This window comes from Taurulus bubalis, assembly GCF_910589615.1.
Source record: "Taurulus bubalis genome assembly, chromosome: 15".
Lineage (NCBI taxonomy): Eukaryota > Metazoa > Chordata > Actinopteri > Perciformes > Cottidae > Taurulus > Taurulus bubalis.
Genome location: NC_136603.1, coordinates 9,643,280 through 9,656,271, shown reverse-complemented (window position 1 = coordinate 9,656,271; position 12,992 = coordinate 9,643,280). Strand labels below are relative to the sequence as shown.

The 12,992-nt window shown below is 41.4% G+C and overlaps 1 protein-coding gene across 1 annotated transcript in view; it reads right to left on the bottom strand.

Annotated features, from left to right (window-relative positions):
* The window catches only part of LOC306747448 (E3 ubiquitin-protein ligase SH3RF3-like), a gene marked incomplete at its 3' end in the record, with an annotated part of 80,013 nt that overhangs the window by 8,781 nt on the left and 58,240 nt on the right, over window positions 1–12,992 (bottom strand). Inside the window, exons 4-7 of the mRNA XM_079230506.1 lie at window positions 9,586–9,894; window positions 8,084–8,199; window positions 5,124–5,294; window positions 2,329–2,588 (exon numbers count right to left, since the gene is read on the bottom strand). Coding sequence (XP_079086632.1) covers window positions 2,329–2,588; window positions 5,124–5,294; window positions 8,084–8,199; window positions 9,586–9,894 — 856 coding nt within the window. The remainder of the gene's footprint in view (window positions 1–2,328; window positions 2,589–5,123; window positions 5,295–8,083; window positions 8,200–9,585; window positions 9,895–12,992) is intronic.

Sequence of the window (12,992 nt, the reverse complement as noted above, 5' to 3'; positions counted from 1 at the left end):
GGGCCAATCTGAGAGGATGAGATCCAAAATTCAAACAACCTTGCTAACATGTGAATATGTTACATACTGTGAATACCCAGAGCTCAACTCGAGGTCATGACTCTTAACGGACACCTTGTATAATAGAAAATACAGGCTGAGATGTCCTGACGTTTAGACCACTTTTCTCAGTCTTTAATTTGTATGAGGTCATTTGGTGAGGATAAAAGTACACATAAATACACAACCACATACACATAGATGCATGTACTTGCACTCTCAATAACACATTCACACACAGAGAGACACACAGGGTTGCTAGCCACCTGCTCTTCTACACTGCAGTGCTCAGGCAGAAATCCATAGAGAGGTGCACTGGTCATGTGATAAAACCACTAAACGCTAGAACTATGCACATACTTGATTTTGTAATGGAGACCAGATGTGTGTGTGTGTGTGTGTGTGTGTGTGTGTGTGTGTGTGTGTGTGTGTGTGTGTGTGTGTGTGTGTGTGTCTGTGTGTGTGTGTGTCTGTCTGTGTGTGTCTGTTTGTATGTGAGAGTGAAAGAGGGAGAGAAAAACAGAGGGAGAAAAGAGGTGGACGGAGAGAGCCATGAAGCTCTGTCATTACGCCTCCATAAAACAAAAAGCACAATGATGTCATTCAGCTGTGTTTGGTAGTCTGTGTGTGTATGTGTGTGGGAGTGCACATGGCCCTGTGTGCGCGTGTGTGTTATTCTTGGTCGTGTTCCCACAGTGTGTACTCTTCAGCCTTCCAAAAAAAAGGGTCACCATTATATTCTCAGAGGGAGAAAGAAAGCATGCAAAGAGGAAGAAAAAGGGGTTCTGGAGAGATGAATAGACTCTGAGTGGAGAACAAGGTTGATATGATCTAGATCTTGTACGGGGTGTGTTTGTGTGTGTGTGTGTGTGTGTGTGTGTGTGTGTGTGTGTGTGTGTGTGTGTGTGTGTGTGTGTGTGTGTGTGTGTGCAGCACCACTGAGGGATCAGGGCTCTTAGTATGTTTGTGCAGACTGTATGTGCACGGTTTGTGCGTTGGGGTGCATGTCGTAATGCTGCAATTGCGCTAAATTGTGATTCACAGTATGTTCTTGTCACAATTCTGAAATAATAGCTTCTGTCCAGTGATGAGTCAGTGGGCTTGTATAGAGCAGGGAAAGAGAGAGTGAGGATAGATGCATTATATTTGCTCTCAAAAACAGGACCGCATACATGTTTTCGTTGCAAAATTCTTCTCAGCATGATGGGTCCGGGTTACAACTGTCAGCTCATGGCAAGCATACACTTGCCTTTGGGTTCTCTGTGTGCTTTTCTTCCAACAGTCAAAAGACATGTAGGTTAGGGTCGTCCTTGGAGCCTTTAGGGGTTTAAGACGCTGACAATATAATTGCAATGCCCCCGGTTCAGGTTGCATGTCACCCCTCATCTCTCTTCCCTCACTTCCTATGACCTCTGTCCTGTCTCTCCTATCTTCTAAAGGCCAAAGTGCCTGACATAAATACATCACAAGGTTAGGTAAATTGTCCTGTAGACGTGAGCTTGAGTGCGTCTTTTTAAGCCCTTTAAAGCCCTTTTTAAGTCTTTAGATGTAGAAAATTGATGAAGGGCATTTTCTTTTAGATTTGAATTGTAATTCAAAAGAGATATGATGCATATCTTTTTCTAATTTTGGTTTTGGAATGAGATGCTCAACAAACGTTTGGCCGTGTGCTGCATTTGAACGCCACTAACTGGATCTCATCCTACTCATTCATTTGGATATTTACTAATCAATATTATATTATTCTGTAATAAGGAATATGGTGATAAAATGCTGCAAGATGCACTCTGCTCCTTTAAGCCTGTTGGCTGGTGAGGAGTCTTATCGCAGTGTGATATTGTAGAGCATGGCATGAAAAATACCAGACACAGGCACATCTCCATGTAAGTAAATACTGTCTTTTCACTTGCCTAACATTTCTCTGGAGGGATGCAACAAAGTTCACTTCTCCTTTCACATGGTCCCTTATTGGGAGGCTTTATTGTGGCTGCTTCTGTTGCAGAATAGCAGGATGTTTGTTTGTAGCTGAACTTGTGAGTCATTAAGTTCTCAGTCACTTCTATCTCGAGTGCCACTTTGGGAAGAATATGAGGAGTTGTTTCTTATCTATATGTTGGGGCTGTGCCATTATGCTAATCAGTGAACATGTGATCCGGGTTGATCAATAGACTCTTAAAACAGGAACAAAACTGAAAACAAATGCTTCTGAATGTTTAATGAATCCGGTGCTGAATGATTAAACCCATTATGTGTGTTTGTAACGTTGTGTGAGTGTACTGTTCTGCTTACCCAGCTGCATTGAGGTGCGTGCCTGGTTAACCGTGTGCTGACTGGAGCGCAGGCAGTTCTTCAGCTGGGCGGCGGCAGTTTGCGGCGAGGAGGCGGGACTGGTAGTGTTCACAGAGTTTATTAGTGGGGTGGAGGGACGAGACGAAGATGGCCCCGGGGATCCTGGGGATGAGGGATCGGAGATTTTAATACACCCACTTCCTCCTCCTCCACCTACTGGACTGGACGAGCCCCGAGAAGCACCAACTCCAAACGGTGCCCTGCAGAGGAGAGAGGGGTGAGGGATATTGGCTTGTCATTGAATGTTTAAACATGATACTATAAACCTTTGTCAAAGTTGTGACTTCACTGTTATTATCTGACCGGTTGGTCAGCACGACTTTATGTCCGACTGTAACATATATGGAGCTGCAGGCTGCTCAAGTTTCTGTCTGCAGAGTGCTGAATGGCAGAACAGTGAGCTGAACATTATTGAATCGGCGGTATTCACACTCTTATGGCCGCCCATTGACTTCCTGTCACACATATATAGAGTTATTGCTTTCTGTGTGTGTGTGTATTGCATTCATGTGTGTACCAATAGAAAAAGCAAAGGCATTCACAGATTCTTTGATTTGAGGTTTTCTATGGACAACACGGACTGCTTATTGAGTGTGTTGGACTTGTAAAGGCCCATATAGATGAACTTTTAAGTAACTTTTAAGACTTCACATTATTTTATAAGCGAAGACAATCATCCTTAACACTAAACATCCGCATGTATGCCGCTATAACATGTCAAAAATCTCAAATGAGTCCAGGATAACTAACTTTATAAACAAATTGAATTCTAATGTGGAATCTGATCAAATCAAATAATGTGTGTTTGTATCAATCATTATAATAAATTCCACAACAAATATGTAAATATTACAATTTCAAAAAGGCTGTTTGGCAGCCTGTATTGGTCTAACTCAACAATGTATGCGTGTGCATGTGTGTGCGTGTGTGTGTGTGTGTGTGTGTGTGTGTGTGTGTGTGTGTGTGTGTGTGTGTGTGTGTGTGCATCTTTGGCAGCCTCTCATTATCATATTGAAACATTTCTGAGCTGCACTGCAGACAAAGGAGGGGGAGAGGTAAGGAAGGGGGAGGGAGGGAGAAGAGGAGAGTATGCTTGCGTAAAAATAACAAATTGCCTCTCATTTGATTACTGGCCTGTCCTTCCTCTCTTTCTCTCTCTCTCTCAGATTGCATAACTGCAGAATATGAAGCAGCCATTCATATCAAGTGAAGAGGGACACCTGCTGTTTTTGCTGCCGTTTCATCTCTTTGTATCATTTTATCTTTATACGCCTCACTCTGTTGCTTTCTCTTCCTAGTATCAACCATTTCAATTTCTTTCCATCGGTCTCCAACTCATTCTACCTTTAATTTTCTTTCTCCGCCCCATTCAGTCTTTTACGCTTTCCCTCCACTCCACTTTCTTGTCTATCCGACAGTACCTGATCTTTCTTTTCATCTTCTCCTTATCTCTCTCTTCCTCATTTGATATTTTCTTCCTATTTCTATTATTCCAATTCTCCTTTGCTTCGATTTTCTTCCGTTCACCCTTTTTCTTTGACTGCATCACGGAAGGAATACAGATTAGATGAACAGCAACTGCAAATGTTTTCACTCATAATAATGGGGATAATTAAATAGCCAAATATGATTTCAGCACACTCATTTTTCTGTTTTATTTGGTTTTAACAGCTATGAGTAAAAGTGTTTTGGATGCCAAAAGTAACGATGATGATAATCGTGATGATGATGATAGTGATAAACACTGAGTATTACAAAGACAGAGCCAGTATCAACTAAATGCTGTTATGTATGTTACATTGTATTGTAAATACCTCGGGATCGCTATGTCTATCATTTTCCTAATTCTAATTAAAAGTGAAATCAGTCATTTTCACCAAAAACTATTTTTCCGAAAGGGATAGATGGGTCAAACTGATTTCACATGTTTTTTTTCATTCATAATTAATACTGTAAAAACTGTTGTTTTTTTTGTACTACTGAAAAAGTGCAGAGTTCACAGTCGTTTACGGTACTTTCCAGATAAGTACTTCTCAGAATATGCTGTCGCTGATGTGACCAAATCATTTTGGTCGTTTTGGTGAAAGCTAAATCTTGACACAGTGCAGCAGGAATAATACAGTATTCTACCATTTTTCCTTCGCCAACTCAAGCCCAAAAACATTATTTTTTGGCCGTGCCTTTGTGACAAGTGGCAGCGTAAGTACACAGAAACGCGAGTGCAATTACATGCCATAACAGGTAAATTACACTGCTCAGTCTGATTTGTATGTTCAGTTGAAGCCAGGAAAGGATCACGAAACATTACAACGCGACTGCGCTCCCACCGCCCTTGTGTGACAAAATGAGGGGCCTTAGTCTGATTGTGTTCACATGACCGAGCGACACAAACGACAAGTGGAGCAAAGGTTTGAAATACCAGTGCCAGATAAAAACACTGCAGAAGGAGAAGAAGCTCCCTGACCCACCCATCAGCCCTCTCACCTGAATGACTTAGCTAAACTTACACTAACAGTGCATTACAATTGCAGCAGATAGGGATGAAGAGGAACACCTGGGCAGCACATCTGGTTCCTGTCCCTTTTCCATCTTGGGCAAAGGAAGTGATATACTGTACTATAACTGCACACCACAAACATGACTTGCTTTTATCTGGATGCTGTGATGTTCCTAGGAAGCTCTACCGCCACGATACCCTCCAATACCTCCCCTCGCCCAATCCTGAGCTCACTGACCTGGACACAGGGGTGACGTAATTTCCCGGGAAGACACCAGAGGCAGCAGTTCTCAGTGAGGTGCCTTTGAACCACCCGTCTTGACACTTCTCTGTCACCCGATACATCTCTCCTTTCCTAAGCTCTAGCTCGTCAGCCTTCTGGGGCTTGTAGGCGTATAAAGCCAGATATCTGTGGAACAAAGGCAACAGTCAAATTACAAAATCATTATGAGTCAGCAGGAAATCTTGAGAAACTCTTCACCAAATACCAATTATCTCGCATGGGGATAATATGAATTATGCTAAGTAAAAGCAAACCCCTTACAAATGCAAATAACTGAAGGAATAAACAAGTGAATTAGCAAATGAATCCTTTAAAGAACAAGTAGACGTTTCTGTCATTGTGTTAAGATTGGATGAGAGAACACCAAATTTAAATGCTCTTTAACTTGAATCAGAGAGCAAAAACCTCCTCTGGTATCAAGAAAATGGCTCAAGAATATTCATGACACTTTCCGCTTTTGTTATCCAAAACCAGTTTAAATTATAGTGTGGGATTACAATAATGAAAATGAAAAATAAGAGGAAAGAAGTGTATATTTTACGCATCTTATTTATAGTTGTTAAACTGAGATGTACAGTGCTCCGGACCAATAAGAGCATGCACACGGTTGATGCTCCGCCAACTGCTTCATGAAACCACCAAACCATATTTTGATGTACAATAGTATTTGTCAGCCCACAGAGAGGAACTGTGGAGGTTGATCGTCCCATCATAAACCATCTATTTCCCCAAAAGTGGGAAAGCAATTGTAAATATGAGAGCTTGTTTTAGGATATCAGTGATTGATCTCAATTAGCATCTAAAACAGCAACAACTAAATGTTTATTTCAAAGTTTTCGTTAGTGAGGTATGACTACCAGTTAAGTGAGTTAAGTTGTTTTTACCGTAACAACTAAACTCACTTACACAGTTTGACTGATAGTAACAGTTAATCGGACATTTTGAGATATAGAGATATAGGCAAAAACACTAAACATATAATTTTTTTGTTGTTGCCATAATTGAAGTAATCTGAGAATACATTCTCTTTTACGGTAAGGACCTGGTTCACATTAAAACTAAAATGAGGCCTTTTGGTATATTAAAGTATGGAAATCATTAAATATGTTCTACTATAATTACAATCTTTATTCAGATATCAACAGACCAATTTCCCAAATATTAGCATGTTAACCAGAATCAAAGGCTATTATGTTGCAATGAACTGTGAACTATAACACATGAAGTTTCAGAATCAGAATAAGATGACTCACATCAAATCCAAGATGTACGACTAATTATGTAACGATTAATCATATTCTCAATGAGAATTCAAGTCATTTGAGGCTGAATGAAGGATCACTCCCAAATGATATGCTATCCCATCAACGTTAACATATAAACGGGTGTATGCTCGCGTCGCTGGGAGACATTCGTAGTACGGAGAGCCAGACTCCGACTGAAGACGATAAGGCCACAGAGTAAACAAGCCCTATATGCGCTGCCTCCCCCGTTGCCATGGTAACAGATGTGGGGACCATCTCCCGTCTCCCCATGGCAACAGGAATAGTTGCCAGGTCAAGATGGAAACGTCCGACCTCATCAGTAGAACAAACCCTACACCGGACGTATGTGTGTGTGTGTGTGTGTGTGTGTGTGTGTGTGTATCTACCTGGCGCTACTTGGAAGGTGATATTACTAAAGCTGATAATGTTACATATTTGACTCGCATCCTGCAGGAAGGCCACCAGTTAATAGTAAACAGCCGAGCTTTCGCCAAAACCACAAAACCTACTAACCTTGGAAGAAGTAATTACTGACCAAATGTCCTTACTTTCCAAAAATATCCCAACATGCCCTCTCAAGGTCTAAAACTCAAATTGGTCCGCACAAGGATGAATGTACCAGAGCACAAACACACACTCACCTTGAAGATACCCGTATCTTTCTGGCAGTTACCTGCTAGATTAATTGCGAGGTAAATTATAGAACAGTCGTGCTCAGCGCTGGCGCCTCACCAACCATCTGGATGTGACGACTGAGGTTACATTTCCACAAGAATTTAATTGTGCTTGTGAGTGTGTAAGGTGTTTGTTTCCGTTCCTGATCCATTCAAGAAATGATCAAACTGTGAAGTAATTTAAGTCAACAGCAGAGCTTCCAACAGCAGCTTACAAACTCCCACTTTGTTTGTCTTGAGTACTCACACTGAGTCATATTACCTATCTATTCTAATATTTGTTGGTATTGTCTGAAAAGTTTTGGCAAATTTGGAGAGCGAAGTTCAGTCGATGAAGCCCAGGGGTTTAGGATGCCAATTATGTAATCACAACATCCGCTTCAATTTTTTTTGCATGTGATCCCCATCTCTCTCTCTTTCTCCCTCATTTCCTGTCGTTCCACTAACAAATAAAGTAAAAGTAAAAAGCTGACACATCAAGCACTGTTAGCTGCATATATTATGAACTAAAGATGTATCCAGTACTGCATTTGTTAGTAAGGACTAAGCACCATATTGTTTGTTGTTCATTTGAAAATGTTTTTTATAACAATACATACATAACAGGCTGTACTATGAAATGCATAATGTAAGGGATGACTGTGCTGTTGTAAGCCTTGCTATGAAACACTGATGTGGAAGAATCACACAGCTGAGGGAATGGAGTGTGACTGTATTTTTTCTTTCTGAGGGGGATTTGATCCTTGACCAGTGGAGGAGTAAATGTGGTTGCAGAGGTGGTGGAACATGGCCAATAACTCTGGGCACAAAAGAGGAAATATCTTTAACGCTGCCAGGAGGCGGGCTCTGAAATCATGTTTGGATCTCAGGCGAATATCCACTCGGATGGAAAACGGAGCGGGTGTTTGGAAGTAAGGAGGCACTAAAAGACCTGGCCGCAGGTGGGTGAGCTGACGGCACACTGGGATGTACTCACATGTTGAGTGGCAGCTGAACCTTGGCATGGGCCAGCAGCTCAGAGGTTATGGAGGCCACTTTGGGCGGCACCAGCACCCCTGCCAAGGAGGGAGAGGGACCCGGGTGAGATGCATCCTACAGACACACAGAAAGATACACACATACAGATCGAGTGGTTTCCATTTAACATAAAACATTACTTGGAATATGTGCCAGAAGCCATTCCAGCTTTTCAGCATGGGTATTATTCCAAAACACATTTAACCCAGGTATAAATGCAACCAGAGGCAATACATGTAAAAGCAATGTGTCTCCAGCTTCCAGCTGTCAGAAACAGGAATGCTGTAAGTCACATAGAACTGTCAGAGTAGGTGATTGGGGAATAAGTTAATACAATCTCCAGTGGAGAGAAGCAGCCAAGGTGAACTCTGGCTTGCAAAACATGTAAAAAATGTACACGTGTGCTGCATACACTGTTTAGGCATGCTTTGAGCCCGGTCAAGAAATAATATATTGGGTTGATATATTGGCTGATCTATATCAATGTAGATATGTTGGCATGTAAGAAATTGCATTGACATGTTTGAGGCTGCTTTGAAACCATTCAGATCGATCTGATAATACTTTTTTTAAGGTCTTTTTAGACCAATTACAGAAAAGTTGTGAGAATAAATCGCAAGGTCCAGGTATATTTCCAGTAATACTTCTGAACTTTGACTAAAATGTGCAGTGTGCAGGATTTGGCAGCATCTAGCTGAATTTTATCCCGTGTGCCAACTAGGTATGACATCTATGGTGGCCGATACAAAAACGGGGATGGCCCAATCTAGAGCGTTTGTTCTCTGATACCATCCATCTAAACGTCATACTCCTCAGATTGCTTTGGCCCCCTTTGAATTTGTCGGCTGTATTTGTCTTACTTTGAATAATCTATAATAACGTTATAATAATAACGCTTTATAAGGTAAAAATCAAAACAATTCTCATTTTTAGATGCTTATGCACTCAAGAAAACATTCCATTAACCAAACCGCTTATCTTATTTCGGGTTGCTGGAGCCGATCCCAGCTGACATTGGGCACACATTTAGAGACACACAACCATTCACGCTCACATTCACGCAATTTAGAGTCTCCAATTAACCTAAGCTGCATGTCTTTGGACTGTGGGAGGAAGCCAGAGAACCCGGACACGGGTAGAACGTGTAAACTCCACACAGAAGGACCGTCCGGGATCAAGGATAGGGGATCAGGGATCGAACCCGGACCCTTTTTCTGAGCGGTAACAGTGCTAGCCACTACACTACACTACGTACATATTATATATTACATTACTGCCAATAGATCCGACTAAATGCTACACACTGTTCCTTTATGTAAAAGTTTTAAGGCAAAAACTTTCCTTATAATAAAGTATAATTTAAAGTATACTTTTAAAGTAAATTTACATGTATCTTTACTACCGTATTGTAGGATCAAATTACCTCTAATTATAGTGTGTATGTATGATTTGTGTGAGTACCTGGATGCGTGCTGCAGCTCTGGGGTCAGATGAGCTGATGAGGACCGGGTGGGAGATCTCCATACTGTGTCTGTTGTTAAACTGGGCGGCCCTCTGGCTGACAGACAGCGCAGAAAACGAATGCCTCTTCTTGGCGTTTTTCTTCCCCTCGCTTCTCCGATGGCCAGAGCCATTTCCATTGGACGGGGAAGCGCTGGGGGAGGGGCCAGGAGTGCAGGGGCCCAGCGGGGCGGGCTCGGAGCTCGGACCCGGAGCGTTAGTTGTCGCGGGCTTGTCGATCTCCATCAACTGCTTGCCGGTTTCATTTAACTGAGAGGAGAGGAGGAGGAGAAGCAGGTGTGTGAAAGAACAAAAGAAGGAAGGAAGAGAGGAAGGGTTCAGGTGTTAGATTTAAGTCCTCTGTGGTTCACATCCATAACAGGATCTCCAGTACTTTCTTCACTTGCTCTTGTTGGCAGCTTTTCAAAAGCCAGCAGCATAACAATCATCACTTACAACAGCTGGTCCAGCAAGCTTCCCTGCACTCCCACACATAACATAACCAAACGTGAGTCAGAATTGTTCTTTCTTTCATCATTGTGGCTTCATCTAATTTTATTCTTGAGTGAAATCTGATTCAGTTATTTTGTGAAGATATGATATAATTACACCTTTCTTCAGGACAGAGGAGTGTTTGATGGTTCTCCACGTAGGTTTCTCTTTAAGAATTTAAGAACAAAAGTAATTTACACTCTCAAATACGACCCAATCCGTCAAATTGAATGACCAAATCCCCAATTTAACAATGAATTAATCAAAACAAATCCTTGCCTGCTCTCCCCAGGTAATACTAACACTCGAGCTGATGAGCTGAGCTGATATCTGCACTGCGAAAAGGGTACGCCAGCAAGATACATGCATGCTCATGCACACACACACACACACACACACACACACACACACACACACACACTACATCCACTACGCTCTGCTACTGCCAATCGGCTCCACAACGGTGGAAAAAACTCCCCTTTGTCAGCAGAAAGTCCACACAAGTTGCTTTGGATGAACGCGTCAGCTAAACAAATATTACGTGATGTAATATAGCAAGCTAAATGTCGTGCATTTTGTATTTGTTGATTTCAATTTTTCAGATGTAATATTCTGTCAACTTTGTAGATGGATATGTGAATGTCTGCTGATGATGCACAATTCAAAACAGAGTGACTGAGAACTTAAGGATCAAGCAACACAGTGAGGATTTGTGCAACACGCTGCACATCCCACAATACTAATGTGCTTGTAACCTGTCATCTCACCCGTTTCTAATGAGGACCACAATGAGCGTTTAGCTTTATTGTGTTTTTATCCTCAACAATTCTAATTGCATGTCAGGACTGGATGACTACCATCTCATATTTACTTTTAGTATCACCAAATAAATGTAAGAAATAAACATTCCTTCTAGCGCAGAGTACACAATTAAGTATTTGAATTTAATGGTTTGCTCACAGCTCTGGATTTTAATAATGTGGTGGGTGTTTTTTAATTTATTTTTTATAATCAGACATTTTTGAGGAATAAACACCTGGTTTAAGGTACCAGAGAGCACTCTGTTACTGCATGTTTCTGGTTGTTTTTCATGAGATGTGCAAAGTTTGTCAGGCCCTATAACAAAGCGCTGCTGATTGGTGTAATGCTGCGTTCACACCAAAAGCTTAACTATCATTTACGCCATCCACCATTGCAATAACCACTAGTTCTGCTTTATACTTGTTGTGGAAGTCCCACAAACATCGGAACATCAAACGGCATCGTGTCTGGGTTCATAATATTATCTGTAGGCAGACGCAGCTGTGACCTGTGTCTGAATGGCGGCCGCTTCCAGCGCTATTTCAGGCGGACCAGCAGCAGTTTGATTCGGCAACGGCAGGACAATTCGCTTTTTTCGCAACCGTTTGCGTCTGTGCATTGACTTTGCATTTAATTTATTCGTGCAAATAATTTGCTACGCTTTTGGTGTGAACGCAGCATAAGTGTAGCTGATGCCATTCAGAGTTTCAGTGTGCAATTTGTTGACGATTTTGAGAGAGGTGGCAGAGCAGACAATGCATCAGTTCGTTGAGATTTTAAATTGTGAGTAAAATAATAAGAAAGACAAAAAAAAGAAAGGTAGACAGTTTCTTTTTGTGTTCCCCAGCATCAGATTCAACATTTCACTTATAAAATCCAGTATTCTCGCAGTTTCATATCAATGTGTCTTCTAATTTCATGAGCACAAATCATCTAAAACAGGGGTGGGCAATTCATTTTCCCAAGTGGCCACATGAGAAATTGGGACCGTTGTGGAGGGCCGAACCAAGAGGCTGAACTTAATCCTGCTCAATATTAATTGTATTACTTAAATAGACAGTAAATGATATGGTTTTGAGCTGCTACTGGCAAGAATACATGTTACAATAAGGCTATGAAAATATGTAAAAAAAAATAATTTTATTTTTTTAACATACCTTTCTAAAATGTGTCTAGTGGCATACTGCATTTAGGGTTAGGGGATCACTGCTTCCTTAATCTGTGCTGATCATTCACAGTCTGTGGTGCTAAAGAGATCAGCTCATTTCTCACTACCCGCAACAATAAATGTGTTACTAATGTAGTGCAGGTCAGTTCTATCACTACTACTAGCTGCCATTACAGCCTGTAATTCCATAAACAATATCAGCCAGCTATATAACGGATTCTTGTTCGTGGCATGAAAGGATGGATGTTCCATATATGAGCTATCACAAAATTGTGCCAAAGTATTTTATACCCTGTGGCTGTAAGCACATCTTGGTTGTATATGGGAAAACAGTCGGCCTGTTTGACAATTATAGAGCTTCGCAGTAGTTTGGGTGGGCACAAAAGCCGGCTGGCGCTCATTAATTCCGCTTACTCCAACACTCACACTGCTTCTCAATGTTCCCGAACTACCTGCTGCTTGCAATTTAACTCTCTCCACCTCCCCTCCCTCATTCAGCAGTGTCATTTGGTGTGGTTTCAAGATTTTTTTCCTTTTCTTTTATGCGCTCATGTTCATCCATGTTGTATATCTCAGGCTCTGCTGAGGGGGTTTGTGAGCTCAGGAATAGTCTGTGTAAAGCTTGTTGAGATTTGTTCCAGAGCATCAATTGGGCAGACGCTGCCAAATTGAAACTAATTGTGAAGATAAATTGTTAAAAGCTCGACGTGAATGTTTAAAGTTAATGAATATTACGGTTGAGGCGAACTTTTATGACAGACGTTATATGCAAATATAAAACATTAAGGGGTGCAACGTTCTACATGACGCTATATGCACACTACATGAACACCAGAGGGAAAGATATTTCTCAGAAATGCCTCAGTGAAAGTCTTCATGCAGAGGATGCTATCATTACCTCTGCACA